Source organism: Lissotriton vulgaris, chromosome 9 (genome assembly GCF_964263255.1).
Source record: "Lissotriton vulgaris chromosome 9, aLisVul1.2, whole genome shotgun sequence".
NCBI classification, from domain to species: Eukaryota; Metazoa; Chordata; class Amphibia; order Caudata; family Salamandridae; genus Lissotriton; species Lissotriton vulgaris.
In genome coordinates, this window is record NC_141697.1 from 791,055,037 (window position 1) to 791,077,077 (window position 22,041).

Sequence of the window (22,041 nt, forward strand, 5' to 3'; positions counted from 1 at the left end):
AATCCATCCGAAGCTGAACCATGTCATTGGTACGCGTTTGCCGAAGGAACCCACTACTGACCCGATATCTTTGAATAGCCACTGGCCAGTCTCATGAGTCAAAAGCATGAGTAAGATGTAGAAAAATACAGTGACTCTAAAACTCTCCGATCACCTCCAGCTCAACCATACCATGAGTGGTTTCCTAACTGGTTTCTATCTATGGAGGAGAATGAAATCCATCCTAATGGATATGGGGACGAATTGTTTACAACCAGGGGAACATGTACCTTAATCGTAAATGTCTCTGTGGCATTAGACTCAGCCAATCCTATCATTCTCCTCTCCTGTCTTGAGTATGTCCATGCAGTCTTGGGACCGGCCTTGAGCAAGTTCAATCCATTCCGCTTTGACCTCACACATTAAATAAAACAGTGGAACTCCAGAGACAGTTAAGGTCCCATATGGCACCCAGACACCACTCCTAGTATCATATCTATGTCCCAATTTGTTTTGCTTACGCTATACCCTGAGAATCATGGCATATGCTGTTTAATGTATCCAGAAGCTATCTGGATCCTTATTTGTATCTCTAAGGAAGCAGGGAAGGAGTGCTGTGTCATGGACTCTTATACCCACATTCAGCAAAATATGTGACATAAAACTCTGCCTGGATGCAGCCAAAGCAGATTTCCTGGTAGAAGGTTGAAAACCGTCCCTAGATTCCCTTTCAACCCCCCACCTTTGTGGACACCCCACCGCGTGACTGTCATCAAGTCACAGCTTCAATGATTCTTTTGAGAAAGCTGTTGATTGTACCATGAATCAACAAGGCAACTAAAAACGTGATCTTGAACCTTAGCGAGCTCCCTGGTCTATTGCTCTTACTGGTTTTGCCCTGGACACTGGTATTCCTGGCAATCCTCATCTTGTAGTTTGACAACTGGTGGGTGCGTGATGGCCCCCCAAGAGCAACCTTCATCTAGTTCAAGGAACTTCTGTAGACTCTTTGTTTCTTATTGCATTCAGCACTGTTGTGACTTGGTGAGAAACCCGTATTACAAAGTTAGAGGGTGAAACTAATGGAAACTCTCCAATAAATGTAACACATTTTGGTGCTATATTTTTCATGTGGGGAGATCAGGGGTGTCATCTGATGCAAAAAAACATGCTACTTAAATGGATGCACCTCGTCAGATATGATTTGTGTGGACATGAGGTCTTAGCTCCATCTATCTCTAAAGGAATTTCTGGGGACAAAGAAACATAAGAAAATAATGAAACAGTTATAAACTAAACAATACTGTGAAGGGCACAAATGCATGCACGATGTAAAGAGGGCAGACAAAATAAGTCCAAGACATGCTACATACAGGCTCAAATCTCTTTATAAAAAACTGTAAAGGAATTACGAGTACACCTTAATAATGAACTTGATGCGGACAGCGATTTAAAGATTTCATTCAAACGGCGGTTGTGCATGACTTTGTAAAAGCGCATCCGTTATTGTTTCTTCGGGTTCACCTCAAACTCTACATAAACTGCTCTGCGAGAAACTAAGATTTGATTTTTGGATCTTGTAACGTGTCAAGACAAGACTGCGCCGATTATGCATCAGCGTCATTATTTTGCCTATATCTAAGAGATCATTAGAAAGTCGAGACCATGGAAATATGCAATCTGTAATAGCTTAGCTTTAAAATCTGCGAAACTAAGGAGAATGCAACAATTAAACCTATTCCATCCTGGTTCTTTTTAAATTGAATGAAAGACATCAGTGGGTGGCTGAATTCGTCTAGAAGGCAAATATGTAGGAAAGAAGGAAAGCCCAAGAGATTAACAAGAAAAAGTGCTGGCAGGAGGCTTTCACTTCTTTAAGGTAGCTGGCGTTGTAAGTGTCCGAAAGGAACCATGTATTCCGGATTACTCTTATTTACACTCTTGCCTTGTACAAAGCGGTCCTATTGTTCCCATATCCCCCAAAGGGGCGCTTAAGGTATATCTTCCTCCCCCCCCAAAAAAAAGACATGCATGATACAAACAATTTGGCGGGAGGACTCTGCAAGTTTAACGTTCTTCCTAGTGGAACAACTTGCTGGTCGCATTCTAAGTCAATACTAAACTCACAAATATTGCAAAGGCATGAAGCACATCTGTTTCATTTTAGAGCTTGGTAAACCGTCTCTTCGACAGTGCTTAATTTGTGCCGGTGTTTTGCAACTTGTCGGTACTTATTTTTGCAGACCGCGATCATCAGACTGTGACTTAGAGCAAGAGGCAGAAAAACTGTGATGAAAAAAACCTGCAAGGGTGTGAAAAAGAGACCGATATTGTAGGGTGTGAAAGAAAGATGCACAGTGTGGGATTGAGACAATACAGCTTGGTGTTTGGTTATCCCGGCATTCGGCAGCGCCTACTGCGGATTCTTACGAAAAACTTTGATCCCTGCAATTTACCATTTTTTAATCACTCCTCTTCAAGTCTGCCTCCTGCACCTTTTAGCCTTCTTCCCTCCTCCATTGTGAGTGCTGTGATGCTGCCGTAAGGCAATGCAAGTGATGCATTAAAACAACAAGTGCATATATAAACCTGTTGAAGTGAGAGTGAGGTTGTATAGTGCCTCATCACCTAAACTAACCGGTAACCTCTGTGTTGGGCTTATTCACTCAGTATTTCCTAACTCGGCTGACCGACAGCAGCAGTGTTGTTGAAGATGCTGAAAATGTCACGATGCTGGAGTCCCGCAGCGCGAGTGGGAACGCCACCGTTGGTCCTGTAGCCCGGGACGAGTTTAACTTCAGCAACTGGATGACTCTCCTGTCCCAGCTGCCCCTGCTGCTCTTCACGCTCCTCAACTCCTTCCTGTACCAGTGGTGAGTGACTGGATGCTCTAGTACCCTAGCAGCAGGAAGACTATTTGGTCTACATGCATCAAAGTGCCATTCATACATCTCTCCTCTTTATAGTACCTGTTCCAAGTACACATTATTTCTTTCTTTTTTCGTGCATTCGCTCCACCTTACCTGCTTCAATCCACCAGAGTCTCTCTATCTTTTTCTCTCTGCCTCAATATGTCAGTTTCCCTCAGGATTTCTTTATCTCTATCTTAACTTCTTCCATTTTCAGTCTTTCTCGCTTTTCTATTGTTTCCTCTCTCTCCTAGCCCTTTCCCTCACATTCTGTCATGCCTCTTTCTATCTCTACTTTCGCTCCTATATTGCTTTTTATAATTTCACAATCTGTCTACTCCCTTTCTGCTCTTTTCTTTCTCTCTGAGCTCTCTTATTCTTGCCATCATGCTTGTTGTTTCCCATATATCTTTTGCCCACCTTCCTTTTTTTCTTTGCCCTCTCACTTTTGTCTTTCCCCCCTATTCTTTTCGCACCCTCCTTTTCCTCTCTATTTTTTGCTGTTTCATTCAGTCTATTTCCCTATTTTTGGTCGAGTCTGCTAGAAAGCACAAAGTGTGTGGTTGCAAAATACCTTTTTTTCAGTTTTCCAAGAACTTTAAGTGGACTTAAAACATGCCAATTGTGTACAGTTGGTTGGCTTTATTGTCACTCTTAATTTGCTAATTATTAGATGGATCGCCTTGTCCATCTTGTGTTTGTCCATCCCCTGAAGCAATCCCCTCTTTACTTGTGTTCTTCCAATGCTCACTTTTAGTGAACTACTTTCTTCTTTTTGCTTAAGCACGCTACAAGAGTGCATGTGTTTTCCAGCTATCTCCCTCTTGTGCTTCTGTTTCCGCCTCCTGCTTTGTGTTGTTCTCTTCTGCCTGTTTGCTTTTGACCCCCCTCTTGTCTCTTGTTTCTTTTTGCTTTAGCAGTCCACAAGTTCAGTGTTTTCTAGCCGGCTACATTGTGCCATTATGTCCCCCTGCTCCATGTTGCTCTCTCTTTCGTGTGCTTCTCTTCCCTGCGCTGCTCTCTCTTGACAGCCTGCCTCTCCCACCACCCTGAATTATCTGTTGCTCTCGCCCCTGTGGTTCTGTGGTGAAATTGACACTATAATGTTCTTTTTTATTATTTTTATTTACTGATACAGGTGACATCTGACATCTTGGATAAGTAAATAAAACATTCAAACAAATGGTGTCCACACCATTCCACTGGCTGCACATTCTTCATGTCAGTAGAATGACGCGGCCACCATTGCCTCCTTTTATATCATTGTTTTTATGTTTTTGTCGATGAAGCACAGCGTCTCTCCCTGCACAGAGCTGCTAAAAGCGAATGACAATAGGACCCAACGTCGATAGTTATTGGTTTTGCCAATGCTTCTTTGTCTTTTTTCTCTCGCTCTCTTTCTTTCTTGTTCCCTTCTCTTTCTCTCTCCTCTTCACCTATGTCTTTCTTTCCCTCGCGCGTGCGTCTCCCTCTGTTCCTGTGTCTCACGCGCCACAACTCATTCTCGCGTTTTCTTCCCAGGATCCCGGACAGGGTGCGCATCGTGGGCAGCATGCTGGGGATCCTCCTTCTCTTTATCCTCACCACCGTCCTCGTGCAGCTGGACATGACTCCGCAAAACTTCTTCTCGGTCACCATGGCGACTATTTGGTTCATTAACTGTAAGTGCTCTGGGGTCAGAAGGTCACAACGCCCTTTCAGCACCTCACCGTATGATGTATTATGTTTCCTTCCCCTCCCCCTTCTTTGCCCCCCCCCCCCCCTCCGCCTGCCCTCCTCGCTGTTTCTTTCAGTCTGTTTGTGTCATGCGTGTCTACCCTTTTATGCCCTCTTCAGCCACCAGGACACCAGATGCTTCCACCCCTTACATCCTTTGCACACTCTCATCCACTTTTATTTATTTATTTATTTATTTATTTATGTATTTATTTATTTATTTATTTGTTAACTGCGATTTTATATAGCGCGAACATTACCCGAAGGTGTCAGAGCGCTTTACAAAAGAACCAGTTGCGATACATAAGGATTTAGGATTACATGAGTTACATAAAATATATAAACAGAACAAATTGCAAATGTACAAGTTGGAAAGTCACTCAAGGAAGCGATACAAATGGATACACTCTAAGAATCACATAGGAATGGTAGTGAGTACAAGGGTCTACTACATATACTAGTGGTTAGAGTTATCTCTAATTATATATATATATATAGATTTTCTCAGGATTTTTGGTGAGAGAAGCAGCCTGCTGGATACAGGTTGTGCTGGGCCGAACCAAGTGGGCAGAGTCCGCAAAGGTTAACAAGGGGGCGGCCGATGCTCTCCCCCTCCGATCCCTGCAGTTTTAGATAATAACCGCTGAATTGCTTCTGGGAGGGGGAGGCTTCAAGTGTGTAGATCCAGCGCGGGCGTGCTGCCTCCATTTTAAAGCCAGGCATGTTCCAGAGATTTATTTATTTATTTATATTCTTATATAGCGCAGGACTCGACCCCCGGAGGGGTATCTTCGCGCTTGCGCTTTTACCAGGAGAGCCTAATCATGACCATAAGCTGTGAGGGAATCAGTGTTGTTATATCTTAAAAGGCCGAAAAAATATATGTTTTTAAAGTCTTCCTGAAAGCCTGGAGGTTGGTGATTTGTTTCAGAGTGGGAGGAAGTGCATTCCATAAAATGGGGCCTTTATAAGAGAGAGCTCGACCTCCCTGCCTAGCTTTTCTAATCCTTGGAACCTGGATCAGTTGCTGACTACTAGAGTGCAGAATGTAGCAACTTGGCACTCTCTCTTTCTTGACATCCCCCTTTCTCTTTCTGCCTTTCTTTTGCTCTGTTTCTGTCGTTAGCTTTCTTTCTCAATCTTTCTTTTTTCCCTTCTCTCCATGTCTCTAGATTTCATTAGTAAGGTCCAATATGAGCCTCATCTCCTCTCCACCCTCTCCCTTTCCTTCTTTTATGTCCATCTCCATATTTCCACACTTTCCTTCCTCTCTGTAGTACTGCTCCCAGCCACCTTCTGCTCACTAACACCATCTTCTCTTTACGCTTTTAAAATGGCTTCAAGTTGTTAGGACATTTTCATGTGTGACCCAATTAATTATCAGTTTTTGTTCCTCGCTAAGTCTGCTGTAGACCATGCATAGAGAAGCAACAATACAATGTAACATAGTTACATTTCAATTTGTGTACGTAAAAGAGACTGGTAATGTCAACAAACTAGCAAAGCGGTAGTTATGACTGAGGTAAAGAAATATAAATGTACAGTACCAAAGGGACATTTACATTTGCATATGCCTTTGCCAACAAATTAACAAAGCAGTAGTTACGTATATGGTAGAGAAACAAACTACAATGTACTAAAATGACATCACGAATTGCAAATGCCTTTGTGCCTCAAAATGTCAATAATACAACTCGCAGGAACTATATCAGTGATTTGTGATTAGTTCTGCTGTTGCACAGCCTTAATTGGTTACTGCTTGACAATGGCATTTGGTAAACATCCATACAATCCATGCCAGCCATGGCATTTAGTAACTATTAGCATAGCAGAAGATCTCCTTGAGGGCCAGCTTCCTTCGTCAGTGTGGCAGCTGTTGGAATTGGAAGGCACATCCAGCTGTTCTTAGGACCGCTGCTCGCTTCCCCACCTGCTTCATGAAGATGAATGAAACAGGATGCATTGGAATGTGTGGGAACAGCCTCTGCGCTCTGCCAGATTTACTCATCTGGGAGAGCCAAACCAATAGTTAGGATGCAAGGCAGATGCCTCCCAAACACATGTGCTGCCATGCCCCCTAGTCAGTTATGCATTTACCACCAGCTTAGACACAATTCAACTGAAGTGGTCTAAAAATGTTACTCCCATATTGCATTGGGTATTTATTGTAATTTTTTATTGCAGGAGCGTGGAAGTAACAAAGCCGGCATACATTTCAGGGTCGAGGGTGATTGAAGATCATGTACATAGTGGAAGGGGCAGGTTTTTAGTGTTCGAGACAGGTGGGACCTAAGGGTTCCTTAACAGTGCAGGTCTGGATGGGTTTCAAAGAAATGAGTTTTCAGTTTCTTTCTGATACGGTAAGGGAGGGAGACAGTCTGATATGTGTTTTCCAGAATCTGGGTGCATAGATTGAGAATTTTTTTTTCTGTTGGTTTCCTATTTGTACCTCTCGATTTCCAGGCTGGTGATGTCAGGACTTTGTTTGTGACATTGACCTCCTTAGATGGAGAGTTATTCAGCCAGGTATGGTTGTATATCCTTTAATACTGCCTAGCATATGATACATCTCGTTTTGAAGATGACATCGACGGGTAAGGGCAGACAGTAAAGTTCTGTCTGGCAAATAAAAAGATTAATTAGATTAAAATACAGGACCTATACCTGCCCTGCTGACATAGCCCCACCTGGAAACTGCACTTCTGTCCCAAGATCTTGTCTATCCCTCTCCTCTCCCAGTCCTCCATCTCCTTTGAAGACCTCAGTCCATCTCCGGTCGCTAATATCAACCCACGGACCCTCTCCTCCTAGTCCCCACACCCTCCTTCCCTGTCTTCTTTCCACTATCCTACTGTGTTTTGTCATTATCTTTCTTCCTTTCAACCCCCACTAACTCTCCTGCTCTCCTTCAAGTTGTATCACATCCTCTTACCTACTTACTTTTCTTTACACTATTCCTCTCACCTTTCCACGCCTTATACCTTTCTGTCTCCCAAACCCTACCAGCATTAGCCCCTACTACTTTTTCCCCAACCTCAAATCCCTTGCACTGCATGCACTCTCTCCAGCTCCTCATTATCATCCCTCTAATCCAGTGGTCTTCAAACTTTTTAATGCCATGCCCCCCCCCCCCATGGAAAAAGATAATGTGTCCCCCTCAGTATTTTTCACAATTATTCTATGACATTGGCAATGTTTAAATATGTATAGACTTATTTAAACATTGGAGTTAAGTTCTGTTACTGTTTTAAAAATCCAATTAAATACATGATTGACAAACATACTATTCTGGTCAGGCAAGCCGTATTAACGTGTAAAAGTATCCACAATGTGATTATTAGAATAGGGCATGGGGGGGGCTTGAAGAATATTTGATATTTGGAGTCCCTTCCCTTTTGACATACTCCCAGTCACAGTATAAATGACAAATGATTTTGAGGTCCCCTAGGAGACCCCGCCCCCAGTTTGAAGACCCCTGCTCTAACCATTTACTTCCTGTTTCTATTTCCTGCCTTTCAATATCTATCTCTCCCTGTAACCTTCCTAACTTCATGCCTTGTATTTTTAACAGTTCTTACCATCCAATTAAAATATGTTTAACTAATGGATAGAAAGGAATGAGAATATGAAGCGAAAGGGAGGTGATAAAAAGATTCAGAACAGATTCTAAAAAACGTCCTCTGAGTCTTCACAGGCCCAGTGTATCTGACGATAAAACCCAGCACACTTGATATATTCCAGTGCAGTCAATGCACGGAAAAGTTAGTAGCTGTGGTAAAAAAAAAAACTAAAAATTACGCAGATTAAGTCTGTGGGATGTAAAGAAAATAAATGTATTGCTATCATCCAGAAGGCAAATAAATGCACCTTTCACCAAAACAACTAATTCATTTCCTAACTTTCGCCTTGAAATTCATTCGGAACAGGGCCCTAGAACATTGTCCCCGGGCTAGCCCTTGAAACCCCTAGTTTCTCCAAAATTAACCTTCATGAAAGTTGGCCTCTGTCCATCTGAGCCAAGACCCAACATTACCATATTTTCATCATAGGGCTGCTCTCCGATGGAAATTCCAGAGCTGGTCTCAAATAGGGATGGGCGATAAATTCTGGGCGCACTTGTAACGTGGAGTTCCAGAAAACTCCGCCAACCGACGCGTGGCCAACGATAAGTTTGTGAGCGAGAATTGGCTTCCCCTACCAAGATTTTCAGGCGCTAGGAGGGCACTTAACAAGAGTTTCTCAAAGCAGGGGGTTGTGACTGTTCGCAGTGAGAAAACTGTTGCCTGAGTAGAAAATCTACTTAAGTAGCAGCAATGAGGCAGAGCCCTCTGGCACACCATATGGTGCCATCCATGCTGATTATGCAGCGCAGAACAAGCTCCCAGCGCTAAAATTCAGTGTGGCCTGCCAATTTCCGCCGTTTCGCGGAATCTCACAGAGTTTTCATGTAACTCCAGGAATTCCGCCCTCCCCTAGTCTCAAATGGGAAGTAAATATTTAAATTCTGTCCTCTGCCTCTAATGAAATTGATATGTTCCTATTGATACTTGAATTTCTTTATTGGGTGATTTCACCCAATAGTCTAGGTACAAATATTGCCCGAGCACCACTCACCATTTTACGTTGTCAGCCCATAATGATCCTTTTTAAGGGAGCACCAGTGAGAACATAGTTTTCTAGGCGTAGTAATGCACATTGGCCCCACACCCTCCTTGCAGCTTTCCATCTGGAGGTTCCTCCATGAACATGAGACCAAAGCAGCAGGTGCAGGCCTGCGAATAATTTACCGTAAAACCAGACTAGTTGCAAGCTCTTATATCAGCAAATGATCGTCCTCCCTTGGGAATCGCGTTTTCTTTGCCATTTTGTTTAGTGATTGTCTCGTCGATGGGGAAAGCAGGTTTGGAAAGTGAAAATCTTACACGCAGTGTTTAATGTATGCATTAGACAGCACCGTTTTTGGGGACAGAGAGACTTATTTCTCATAATGAGACTTTGAGCCGGAACAAGAGGGGGAAGGGCAGGATAGGGAGAAGAAAGTAGGATGAGAAAGACAGGGACGAAAGGTGAAAATAATGATGAAAAATAACCTAGTAGAGAAAGACGAGGAGACAGAAGTGGGAGTGGGGTAAGAAAGAAGCATGGGGTGGACTAGACAGCCCAGGTATACAGCAACGCTAGCAAACACTAAGTCCTTGCTAGTGCGTCTTTCACAAATTAAGCACTGGTTATATGTTATGCTACAGTGTGTTATTTTGGAAGTCTGCTAAGCGCTTTATGCAGCACAGAGGTGCCTCATAGCACTGGGCTGTGGGAAGTTTAAAATCTAAAAAGGATTTCGGATCAAGCTGGGAAATCCAGTTTTGAAACTAACTTTCCTATGAGTTCTCTGTTGGTGAAAATGGTGTCACAGGCTGTTTTGTTATTTCTAAATTATTATATGTATAAGAGAAGCGAGGCATTATGCGTAAATTAAAAACTCATGGGAGTATCATGATGAATCCAAACTGACTGGTTTTTTTAAATTAGAATGACGGACAAAAAAAGTATTGAAATAATGAAAATAGTTGACATTTTTAAAAACAGCTATGTAATATTTAAAAATTAGTTGAGAGCTGATATTCCGAGTATGGTAAGAGTCATACATTGCAGTAGGGTTTAGGTTAGATCTGAGGTAATGTGTAGGGGATGGTTTAGTGCTAGGTGTAGGGCTAGGCATCTTTGGAGGTTTCATGTTCATGGGCCCATCAGTATCCTACTTTAAAATTAATAGTCACCATTAAGAGTTCTTAATTTTGTATTAGTCATTGTTTATTTCTTCATTATAGCTTCCTTGATTTTCAGATTCATCCAAAGGAGCATTGTAGTGAGGCCTGTGGACGATTGCACCTTTATAAACACTGTTAAGGCACTTTTTCTACATTCACAGTGGCAGTGGCCTGCCACAAACTCTGAATTCACAATTCTCCAAAGACCATTCGTTCACAAACTTCCATATGAATCAATCCCATGGGCTCCATTTCGTCTTTGCAGCTTGTGCATGACAACCATCTTTGATTGTCATCTTGTCATTTACAAATGATGTTGTAGATGTGATGGAAGAATATAACAGAGTGAGCAAACCCCCAAAAAATCCACACACCCTTCTGCAGAAGCTTTGTGAGAGATTTATAGTTTAACATTTCTTCTCCCCTACAAGCCCTCATACCCAATATTTTAACGCTATTTGCATTTTATATGGAGAGGTTTCTTTTAAGAGCATTAATTATTTATTCAGGTGTTTATAGCAACGTTTAAGTTTTACACTTGTCAGGAAATTTCCCTTTCTGTGAAAACTATTAGAGAAATGTATCTTAAACAAACCTACTGCGGATATCTCTCCTCACAACCTTTGAGTTTCCTCCCGATCAGGATTTCGTTAATGTCAAAGGACACATAACATCATTCCTCCATGTGTTTTGGGTGGTTCATTCTAAACTGCCCTGTCTGCATATACTTTTAAATCCCTTCGTAGCAAGTAACGCAGTCAGTGTTTTAACCATCGGAACACGCTTTATATGACAGTCGATGTCAAGGTACTCTCAGGACTAGTTTTGTCCCTACTGGCAGATGCCAGTTTGTGAAAATTGCGTTCTCCAGATCACCTTCTATACTTCTGACATGAGATGCCCCTCACGGCTCCATACCAGCCCCAGCAATTTTCAATCTTCACATGAAGCCCTGAAAGACGTACTTGCTGGATAAGAATTTACCAACATGTAGTTCTGAAAATGTACATCTGCAGATCAGTTAATGGCCATCTTCAACATTTATTAACGTGTTACCTTACTCATGAGTATTTCCAGTTCTAATTGTGCACCGTTGAAGGCTATATTTCATGCTATGTCTAGACTGACAGGACGTCGTGGAAATCCCAGGACCGTCCTACTTTTTAATGCCTGTCTCAACACTTCTTAAGATTAAATACAAGTCCCTGTTTTCAGGAAGGTCCAGGTGAGAATAAGCAATGGAAGTAAATGTTGCTCCTGCTTACATCTCTACCCGACCATCTCATGGTAGGAAGGTAGTGGCACACTCTGGGGGAATCAAGGCTGGTAGTGTGAATTGGGTAGGTAAAAAAAAGGGTGGGCTCAGCAGTTCTTCGTGATCAATGATCATTACCCTAACCCTGTCTTCCCAAGCAACTCCTTTCTGTGTGTCTTTGCCGAAATGCACACATTTATATATGCATGACAAAATATGTCATCATGTTTTCCTTGCGTGATAATCACAAAAAATGCCAATGTAGTTTATTTTGAGGTGGTATGTCATGGTAAGTAAGGTTAAAGTAAAGTGTATAGAGTAATGTCCCTGGATGTGCCTGTTACCTCACCCCTACACCAGTGAGCGGTATCAATGTAGCCCTATGCAGGAATTTACAGGTTGTAGACCTACGTCTATGTCTGTAGGCTGTCAGTGTTTTGGTTATGAAAATCCGGTCACCCAGCTATACCCCTACGCATCCATCTCGTCTGGGTTTGAAGGGGGGGGGGGGTGCTGTCAGACTATCTGGCTTTAGCGTTTATGACATTTGTAGTAGTCAGTTCTTAGGGCCCAGTGCATTCTGGTACTTGCTGTTTGTTCGCATCAGCATTGTATTTAGGCAACCATCATGTTTAACAGTCATTCAGTTGGGAGACCCCAGTAACACCTGAGTACATTCTACTACTTACCGTGTTTTAAATTGTAATCAATTGTAGTGTCAGGCGTATGTAAGGAGATTGCCTATAGGCCTTAAGGTAGTAGCTTTAAAATAGAGAACAATAGGAAATATGTGATGTAAAGTACTGCAAGTACCAGAATGCAACGGGGCCTCGGCAACAATGTCAACAAGCACCAGTGTACAATAAATGTCTGAGTGTAGCACACCTCCTTTTTGAAAGTTGGTTAATCAATAATAAGCCTTTCTTTGAAATTCTCATTGTAAAATTCCTATTGAACAAAAAGGCTAACAGAGCATCCGAGTTTCCCAGTTCCATGCGTGAGTAACTCATCCAGTCCAGGCGTTTTGCCTTGCATTCTACAGTTTGTAGTCCTTTATTATCCCATTCGAAAATCGGGACCACAAGTCTCAGAATGTGAAGAAATGTCTTTATTGGATGCGCTACTCACACATGGAACTAGGAGACTTGAAAGCAGTGGAAAGATGTTTTTGGAGTTTTAACTTTCTTGATCCATTGATTAGTAGTTCTTCCAACCTGGATTTTTTCTTTGATTTTTGCACCATGTAGTACTGGCTGTTCCATTATAATGATAGGACTACACATACCGGAATGTAAAGGAAAACAAACATGCACTGGTTGAGACTCTCGTGCATGGACCTGGAAGGGTGAATGCTCTGGAGGTAGTGTATAGAAAGGCAGAGAGGTAAAAAGTGGCTGATGATAAAAATGGGAGTTGGGGTGGAAGATAAGGAAAAAGTGAAATGCAAAAAAACTACAAGTAAGGTATGCTCTAACCCCTTTTTTTCGCCTTTCTCCACAGCTTTCTGTGCCATTCTACAAGGCAGCCTGTTCGGGCTACTGGGGGGTATGCCCCAGAAGTACAGCTCTCTCTTCCTGAGTGGCCAGGGCATGGCCGGAATGTTAGCTGCCATCGCCATGCTGCTCTCCATGGCCAGTGAGTATGGAGGGCTGGATACTGTGTTGGTAAAAGGTGCAGGCCAGAAAGGAGGGAGGTGAAGGACACATAGTTCTCAAGATATCCTGTCCTATGTGTGAGTAACTCCAGCCCTGTCAAGATCCCAGGCGTGACTAGCTCCCCCAGGCCTGCTTTTTAGGTTTCAGCTGCAAAAAAGCTGCGCAAGCAGCTTTTGCGCAGGAGAAATCTATTGAGTTACAGTATGTGGCTCTGGAATCCGCCCTCTGTTTCATTGGCTAGCTCCATAAATGGAGGCTAGCCATTGGAACAGAGAGGCGTCCGTCATGGCCGGACCAGATTCGGGGGCGTTCCCAAGAATTTTTGGCTTTTGGCTACGTCATGCTACGTCAGCCAAAAGCCGGGAACGCCCCCGAATCTGGTCCGGCCGGGCCGTGCTTGTTTTTTGTGTGTATTTAGTATGGGTGACAGTCCAGATGCCTGTTGTGCTCGCCACTATGATGTGTTCTCCGACGGGGTTCACACAGTGTTTAGCTGCCTGGTTTCTCTGTGCACAGTCCCTTCTTGTTGGCGCTGTGCGCAATAAGTGGCCGGTCACACAGTATCTGTTTGTTGTTGAACACGGTGCTCGATGACCTGTTGATTCTTGGTTGCTTGTATGGGTAGCTACAAGACTAGGTTGCCTGTGTATGCAATGCACAGAACCGGTATGCTTGTTGGAGCTGCGCACTGTGCTTGGTTGTTTCTTGGGGGTGCATACGGTTGCCGGGTGCCTCTTTGAATCCTACACGGTGCTTGGTTGTTTAATTGATTCTGTACGCGGAGGTTAGCTGGTTTATAGTACTGTGCAGTATGCTCAGTTCCCGAGTGCCTGTTGGTGCCACGCACGTCCCCTGGCTGCCGTCGGCTCGTGCGAGTGCTCGCTGTTACTTGCTGCCTGTTGGTGTGGTATGACAGCGATCGGCTGCCTCTTGGGAGCGTGCACAGTTCCTGCCTGTCGGTGCTGCTCTGCGGGTCGGTGCTCCAGCCGATGCAGTGTCAGCGCACGGTGCTTGCCCACCTGTTGATGCCGTATAGGTGCATGCGCTGCGCGCAGTGCCCGCCTGTCAGTTGGCGCAGCGCACGGTGTGGTGTGCAGGGAGCCCGGCAGCCAGGCGGCCGAGCATCCAGAACCCCCTCCGGCAGTTTGCTGTCCCTCACTCTGACAAGAAGCGGAACCCCAGCTGTTTCCGTCTCTTCTCTGCGCTCTCGGATCCCTGTATGATCCGAACGCGTGCTGAGCACCCCCGGCTCGATCCTTTCTGCTGTCAAAGTTTTATTTTTTAGTTAGTTTGTTCTCCTCGGCTCAGTATCCCGCGTGTGCTGCGCGCTGTGGAGCTCCCCGGGAAGGGGACCCCTCATCTCCGGCAGTGCTAATGATGCGCTCCGAGAAGCTGCTCCAACTCCCCCACACCTGCTGCCTCTGAAGAAGTCACTTCTCCCCGCGCAGGTCCACGGACAAGCCAGCAGGTGCCCCCCGGTGCCCAGGGTCACACGTGGGGTGCTTCTTCAGGCTGCAGCGCTCTGCGGAAAGTGCCGGCTGCCCTCCTCTTCTCCTCGGGCGCCCTCCCCAGCGCCGGTGGCTCCAATGCTCCTGGCTGCCAGGTTCAGCCCTGTCAGCGGCTCCTCTTCAGGAAATGACGTGGCGGCTCAGGAGCCGGTTGCCAGGAGACGGAGGGACACAGTCCAGCTCTGCATAGGTGAAGAGAACAGTGCCGGGGGCTGCAGCATGTGCTGGGGGTGCCCGGAGGGTTTATCTATGGCCTGGCGACCGGAGTGCCCCGAGGGTCCGTGAACGGGGCAGCTACTTTCAGTCTAGGAGAAACAAGCCTGGGGGTTATGGAGTCACTCACCCAAGTAAAGCTTCCAATAGGTAAACATACAGGGAAATGTCTGGAATTACTTCGTTTGGCCAAAATTCAAATGTTCTGTCGAATCCTTAAGCTGACTGAAGTTCATACAAGATTTCTTTTTCGCGCCGTTGCTGAATTCCCTGCACACATGGATGTCCAGCGTGGGATCAGTGTGTTTATTTTCGAGAGCTCACATGTAGAGCAATTTCGAGCACGCTGTGGTGGAGGCTGTAATGGTAACCCTCACAGAAGACCACATTATCCAGCACTGTAGCGTAGCCAGTGTGACACTGCGCTAGTGCAAGAAAGGACACGGGCCCACTGGATGCTGTTGGCCACATAAATAAAAGCAATAATCGGGGTTCACGTGCCCCTCAGGCCTCTGGGCGCGGCGTCACTGCACCTGCTGCACCAATGGAAGCTACGCCACTCCCCTCCCACTGCCACTATTACACCTGTGTGATTCTCAGGGATGGGCATTTAAATGTTATCAGAGTCTGCAAGTACAGTGCTGCCAGGTTCTACTTAATGGTTCTCTTCATGTACTGGTCACAGAACGAGAAGTGTTAGGTGACACCTGAAACTGTTGCCTTCCGCTCTTTGTAGCAGGTGCATTAACCCTCTGCGCTGTCTTACCAGTGAACGTGAATACTTACCGCAAATGACAGCGCAAATGCATAACTACAAAAGCACCTCGATAGCTCGGTGTGATCAGCATGCGCTGAGGAGGGCCCCGCATCCTGCCGGAACCGCAACAGCAGGAGAAGCCGGTGAATGGGCCAGCTGTTTCTGCTGTTCCCTGCTTGTGCCTCGGTTTTCGTGCCTCTGTGGCCGGCTTCTGGGTTGTCGCGCCTGTGCGCAGATCTATAGCAACCCAGCTTGGCGTGCATCTCCCGCTGCCATCTCAGTGGGCGAGTCGTGCTGTATTATTGTCCAAACATCAATAAGGAACTTGGGAGGGACTATTTTGTAAAGAAAGTGGGTGAAAAACTATTGAAGTCATGCATGAACCCAGAAGTATATAGCTGGGGCAGGATTGACATCATAGGGTTTAGGTGGTTAACCTTTAGATTTTAGGACTAGACAGGCTAGAGGCAAATTTTATGTTGCTAAGCATGGATCACCTGCGCTCGGTTCGTTTGACCAATGTAATTTACACATCATGCTTGATCCAACCAGCCAGGAACAAGTCCTGGTGATTGATGAAGGGATACAAATGAGTAATGAGTTGACTACAAAGTTTCTAAATGTTTTCCGTTGTAAGCTAGGACATTTTAAAGGATTCAAGCACAAGATTATCTTGGTAACTGATGCAAAGCTCATAGTTCACAAAGTACGGAGTATTCATTTTATGGTGAGGGAGGACGTTTCCAAGGAACTTGAGTAGTTGATAAATTGTGGGGTCATAGAACTGATTGATGTGTCAGATTGCATATCTCCTTTGGCCGTAGCCAGACAGGTGTGTGGCTCTGGGTGGGTGTGTGTGCCTCTGGGTGAGTGTGTGTGGCTCTGGGTGGGTGTGTGTGGCTCTGGGTGTGTGGGTGTGGCTCTGGGTGGGTGTGTGTGTGTGTGTGTGGCTCTGGGTGGGTGTGTGTGGCTCTGGGTGGGTGTGTGTGGCTGGCTCTGGGTGTGTGTATGTGTGGCTCTGGGTGGGTGTGTATGGCTCTGGGTGTGTGTGTGTGGCTCTGGGTGTGTGTGGGTGTGGCTCTGGGGGTGTGTGTGTGTGTGTGTGTGTGGCTCTGGGTGGGTGTGTGTGGCTCTGGGTGGGTGTGTGTGGCTGGCTCTGGGTGTGTGTATGTGTGGCTCTGGGTGTGTGTGTGTGGCTCTGGGTGTGTGTGTGTGGTAGTAATTGCTGTCTGCTGAGCTCGTCCGTAGGGTACAATAGGTCTCACATTTGCGAGAGATTAAGCTATTGGCAATGTAAATGACAATGCAATTTTTTTATCTGTTTTCAAAACCAACACATAGATTAAAAATGTGTCATTTACAATGCCAATAGCTCTAACTTTTTCAAAGGCGAAACCGTTGCATTGTAAATGCTTGTTTTCCTTAGAATTCTGGGACTTGTAGTCTTGTTTGTACCATTGTGAAACCGTGACTACAAGTCCCAGAATTCAAAATAAATAACCTTGGACTGGAGCACCTGTGAACCTTGGCAGCTGTGGAGTAACTCGTCCAGTCTATGTTTTTCTCTTTCCATTCTGGAATTTGAAGTTGTTTGTCCCATTAGAATCTCAGGACTCCAAAGAAACATACTGGTCTCTGTGAGCTATTTAGGCACGGACCTGTGTAACTTGAGAGCTGTGAAAGGAAAGACCAGAAAGAGGCTGCAGGAATTGAAGAGTTAGTCCCCATGGATGCCTCAAGCGGACAGTGTAAGAAACACAAATACCCTCACTCATGAGAGGCACAGCTCTCTCCCTCTCCCACCCCTGCATCTATTTGGCAAGTGCAATGCTAGGCTATCCTGCACTCATGAAGTGTGCTGTTTGAGCTCAATGCCGCCAGAAGTTACGAAAAGTGTTTGTCTGGCCCTGCACCTCACAAAAGTCCTTGAGTACCTAACTAAGGCAGCACTGTTTGTCTTTCTGAAGGTGAGCATGTGTTTCCGCGTTTCCTGGCTCCGGGCGAGTTCTCTGGAATAGAACAGAGGCTGTGCTGGCGCAGCAGCTGCCTCACCCCGGAGAAACGAGTTCAGCCAGTGTACATAAACAGGCGCGCCCTCAAGAGAGCATGTGGGGCGGTTTTATTTACATTTTGTTCACGTGTTTCATCTGAGAGCAGGGAGACCGCGAGGACACGTTTTGTTCAGGTCAGCCGAACTCCTGGCTCTGTCTTGGCCTCTGTGATTTTAGACTATGACCCTCAGTTCATGCGCTCGGTATGTGGTCAAACAACTTCATTGAGGTGAACATTTTTACAATTGGCTGGGCATCCCACTGAGCGTGACACGGCTGCTCCTCTAACTTTGTGTGTTTTTTTCACCTTGGACTTTGTGTGTGACACCATATGAACTTGGGAAAACGCAAAGCCAGACCCAGGATGCTTGTTTCTGGTCCAGGGAGGGCCTGGCAGTCGGGGCTGGACTGTTCCCACGGGGAGGAGGGTCAAGACTGATTTGCATATGGCTGGGTCCAATCTGGAATGGCGTGTTAAAAGCAATGGATTTAACCCATATCTGTGACTGGGGGGTGATTGTTTGATTGGTTCAGCATTCCGTCCATCAAGTGTTCTTTTTGCCGCTGTACAAATGGAGCACATCAACTCCTAGCCCATGGACATCTCCTGGCCAATTCCAAAGAAGAGGTTCTTCTACGTAGTGTCTCAGCCCTCGGGTAATCCTATTAGCCAGGATTGTACGGCTTCCCGGTGCTAGGTATCACTGTGAAGCACTTCATTTGTGCCTGGTGGGAAAAAGCTGTGCACCCCTTTTCCCAACTTTGGGTATGGGGTGATATTTCAGAAAGTACCAAGGTATCTATAGCTAAAGCCTGCCTTTGCACGGAAAAGGACCAGCTTGTGATGTCCTTCACCTCGACTTAGTTTAAGTACAGGTCTCTAAACACTCGGATTAGCTTAGCGCTTTGTCCCACTCAAGCACCTATTGTTCAGAATTGTTTACACCCTTCAGAAAGCCATCCCCTGCCCTGCCTTTAGCCCACTGCCACACCCACCAATTGTGATTGGCAGAGTGTGCCTGCAGGATGCTAAAGCTGCAATTCTGTAGAATATTATCAATAGTTGATAATGCCTGACCCATTAATCCTTTCAGCTTAAAGTTGTTGGCTATGTTACTTTTGGGAAAAAAAAGATATAGAAAAAGTTCACAACTATCTCAAAGCTGAACCAATGTGTTGTTTGAAGGAGCTATCAGCACGTCCATTACAGCGGACAGGAAACTCCAAACACAAGCTCTGCACCTCGTCCTTTGTGTGATTTCGGGCTTCGGACTCTGCAGCTCATTCTTTGTGGCTTTCATAACCTATAACTTAGGGCCCTGACCTTTACTCTGTGTGAACTCGAACTTTTACACTGAGTGAGGTACCACCCACCGACCCTGACTCTCTGTGATCTCTGGCTTTGCTAAGTGTTCACTGTGACATCAGTCGCTGCCCCTCTCTCTCTCTCTGACACCTCATTCATTGGTAGTGTGTCGGTGTGACCTTAAGCGTTGGCCCTGGCTCTCTATGACCTCAGGTTCTCCCGAACTGAAACTGCATGGCCTTGATCTCCCACACTGACTCTGTGGGTCATCCTCCCTCACTCTCCTCCCTTCTGCTCTACCACTGACCCCAAGTCTGACTTTAGTATCTTTTCCATACTCTCTATGACCTTGAGCTCTGTGCCTGACTCACTGACCCAATCTCTTCCACTCCTGGGTGCTCTCTACTTCAGACAGTATATGGGGCATTAGGCTTTAATACTGACTTAGTGTGGCCTCGGGTGCACCCACGACTCTATGCGTGACCTTTGGCAATTCCCTAGACTCCATATTGTGACTTGGGGTGATGTCCATGACACTGTGTGTCTGTGAACTCTGAATCCGCGCTACCTAGAACTTTGACTCTTACTCTGAAAGCACTACCACACTTATTCTCACACTTGCAATACTCCATTTTCCATAGGCAGAAACACATACCTTCACTGATCTTCATGCCCAGGATTTCACACACCCCACACGTTTTCTCACACTTTCACAACCTTTCTCACCCATTTATACATCAATTTTCCTTGCTCTCTCCCTTCATTTTCAAATCTTTATCGTCTTGTTCATCACTTGAAAATCCAATAAGTTCCACTTCATGCTCAGATTTTCGCACACACGCAGAACTGTCCTGCTCACAATCACATTTGTGTTTCCAGGTGGGGTGGACCCCCAGACCTCAGCTCTAAGTTACTTCGTCACTCCCTGTATTGGAACCTTCATCTCCATCGTCTGCTACCTCATCCTGCCACAACTGGTGAGTCTTGGAGGAATTGTTGTGGGAAATCAATGGTTAGTTGTAAAGTTATTGAGTGAAAATTGCAATTTTCTTTAACATTCCCATCTATTTTTACCCATATTTCTTTTTGGCTAACCGTGTATATTCATGTTCATTTTGAGTTCTGCTAACAACGAAGTTGAAACTTATAGATTTCCATGTTGATTTAGTTGCTAGGTGTGCATTCGGATACCAGTGACGTTTTAGCTCCGTAATAGGCCTCGTATTATATACCAACACTCATGAAAACATTAGCATTATTGAACAAACATTTTACCGCTCCAGTTATTTTAGGACATCTCATTCTTTTTAAACTCCTCATTGTGTCCGTGTTCACATAGAGACTAGCCTTGGAGTCACGATAGAGAGCATGGAGATGCCTTAAAAAAATACCATTTTTATTTCTTCCCATTTTTAGAAATTGTCACTGATGGGAAAATACATTGTTTTTCATTTTTGTCGCTGTGTAAAATCATTAAAAACAAAAAACCCTGCCCCGTATTATGTGCACGTAACGCCTTTGTAGTCAATCCAGTTTCACTTGCGTAGTCCCTACTTCTGCCTCCTAAATTGGGCAAACTGAATGGCCACTGAGAGAGCCGAAGAGATGGGAAGAGGAGATCTTTTTCCTGCCCCTTGTTCTGATGATTGAGTGATTTGGGAGCCTGGACAAGGCAAATCAGTCTTCCTCCCGTAGGGGCAGGTGAGCAGGAATGAAGAGCACTTTCAGTTGGTTTAACAAACATCAGTCAGGAGGAGCGGTGCATCATGTGTAAATGCCTCTCCCCCAGATCACAAATTTCCAGTGATCCCACACCCTTATTAAAGGGGAGCTGGAACACTAGTCCTATTTTACCAGCAGGAAAAGCCATCCAGTAACATTGAGTGAGGTTCAGGTTGAGGCTGCTGGCCCAAAAGCCCCCTTGGATCCCCTCCTCAGGCACACGGGGCAGTGAATGCTTAAAGCAGGTGGTAAATGAGACCGCATTGTTCCCAGAGTGTGGAATCCACATGCAGGCAAGGACTCTCCAAACCGGATCTGCGTATTATTCCCCATTTTTGGGGAACCGTATTAAATGGGCAGAGGTACCATAAGCAGCCATGTATGCTAATTCCGAACCCAGTAATTTCAGCATCCTTGCACCGTGCAACTCTTAATCATAGCCTTAGTGTTTACAATGATTGGAATAATATAAAATAAAGAACACAATTGTGAAGGCTTTACTTTTTGTGAGGTCCGAAATGCATGGTAATCAGTGGCGCACCCACTTGGGGCATCATCTCGAGTGGCCTTGGGGATCCCGATGGAGACGGTATTGAGAGTTACCAACCACATCTGGGTTACAGGTTATGGTATTTCACACAGAGATTTCAGATTCCGAAAGTGTCGGACACTGAGGGAAAGCGAGCAGAAAACTGCATGGAAACACCCATTCTTGTACATTATTCCCCAAAAAACGTGTGATTTCCCATTGTTTATCTCCTCGGTATGACCAGAATGAAGCCTTAAATATGAAGCAAACAAGGGGGAGCTAAAAGGAATCAGTAAGGCAAAAAACTAGAGAAAGGGAAACTTTCTGAGAGGTCTTTTTGTTAAAAGATTCCTTCTCATAAAAAAAGCCTTTCTGTTCTCAAGGTCACATGAATGGAGGTTGACACATGGGGGTCACTGTAACTCTTCCCTTGGACTCAGCCATCAAACAGAGTTAAGAAGATTCCAGTGCCGGGCAGTGCTGCGAATCTCCCTTCCCTTGTCAATTCAATTTATTTATTCATGATTTTGGAATTCACATGAGATCCACATAAAAGAATAGCATAGAAGGAAAATACTGTTTACATACAAATATAAGAATAAGTAAGAAGAGCAATTTCATGACCACTAATATATGTCTAAAAAGCATTTAAAAAAGTTAAACATTTTATAGC

The 22,041-nt window shown here is 45.0% G+C and overlaps 1 protein-coding gene across 1 annotated transcript in view; it reads left to right on the forward strand.

Annotated features, from left to right (window-relative positions):
- Nucleotides 1-22,041, forward strand: part of SLC29A2 (solute carrier family 29 member 2) — an 81,686-nt gene that overhangs the window by 32,021 nt on the left and 27,624 nt on the right. The window contains exons 5-8 of the mRNA XM_086938525.1: nt 2,650-2,852; nt 4,410-4,549; nt 13,128-13,262; nt 19,997-20,094. Coding sequence (XP_086794651.1) covers nt 2,650-2,852; nt 4,410-4,549; nt 13,128-13,262; nt 19,997-20,094 — 576 coding nt within the window. The remainder of the gene's footprint in view (nt 1-2,649; nt 2,853-4,409; nt 4,550-13,127; nt 13,263-19,996; nt 20,095-22,041) is intronic.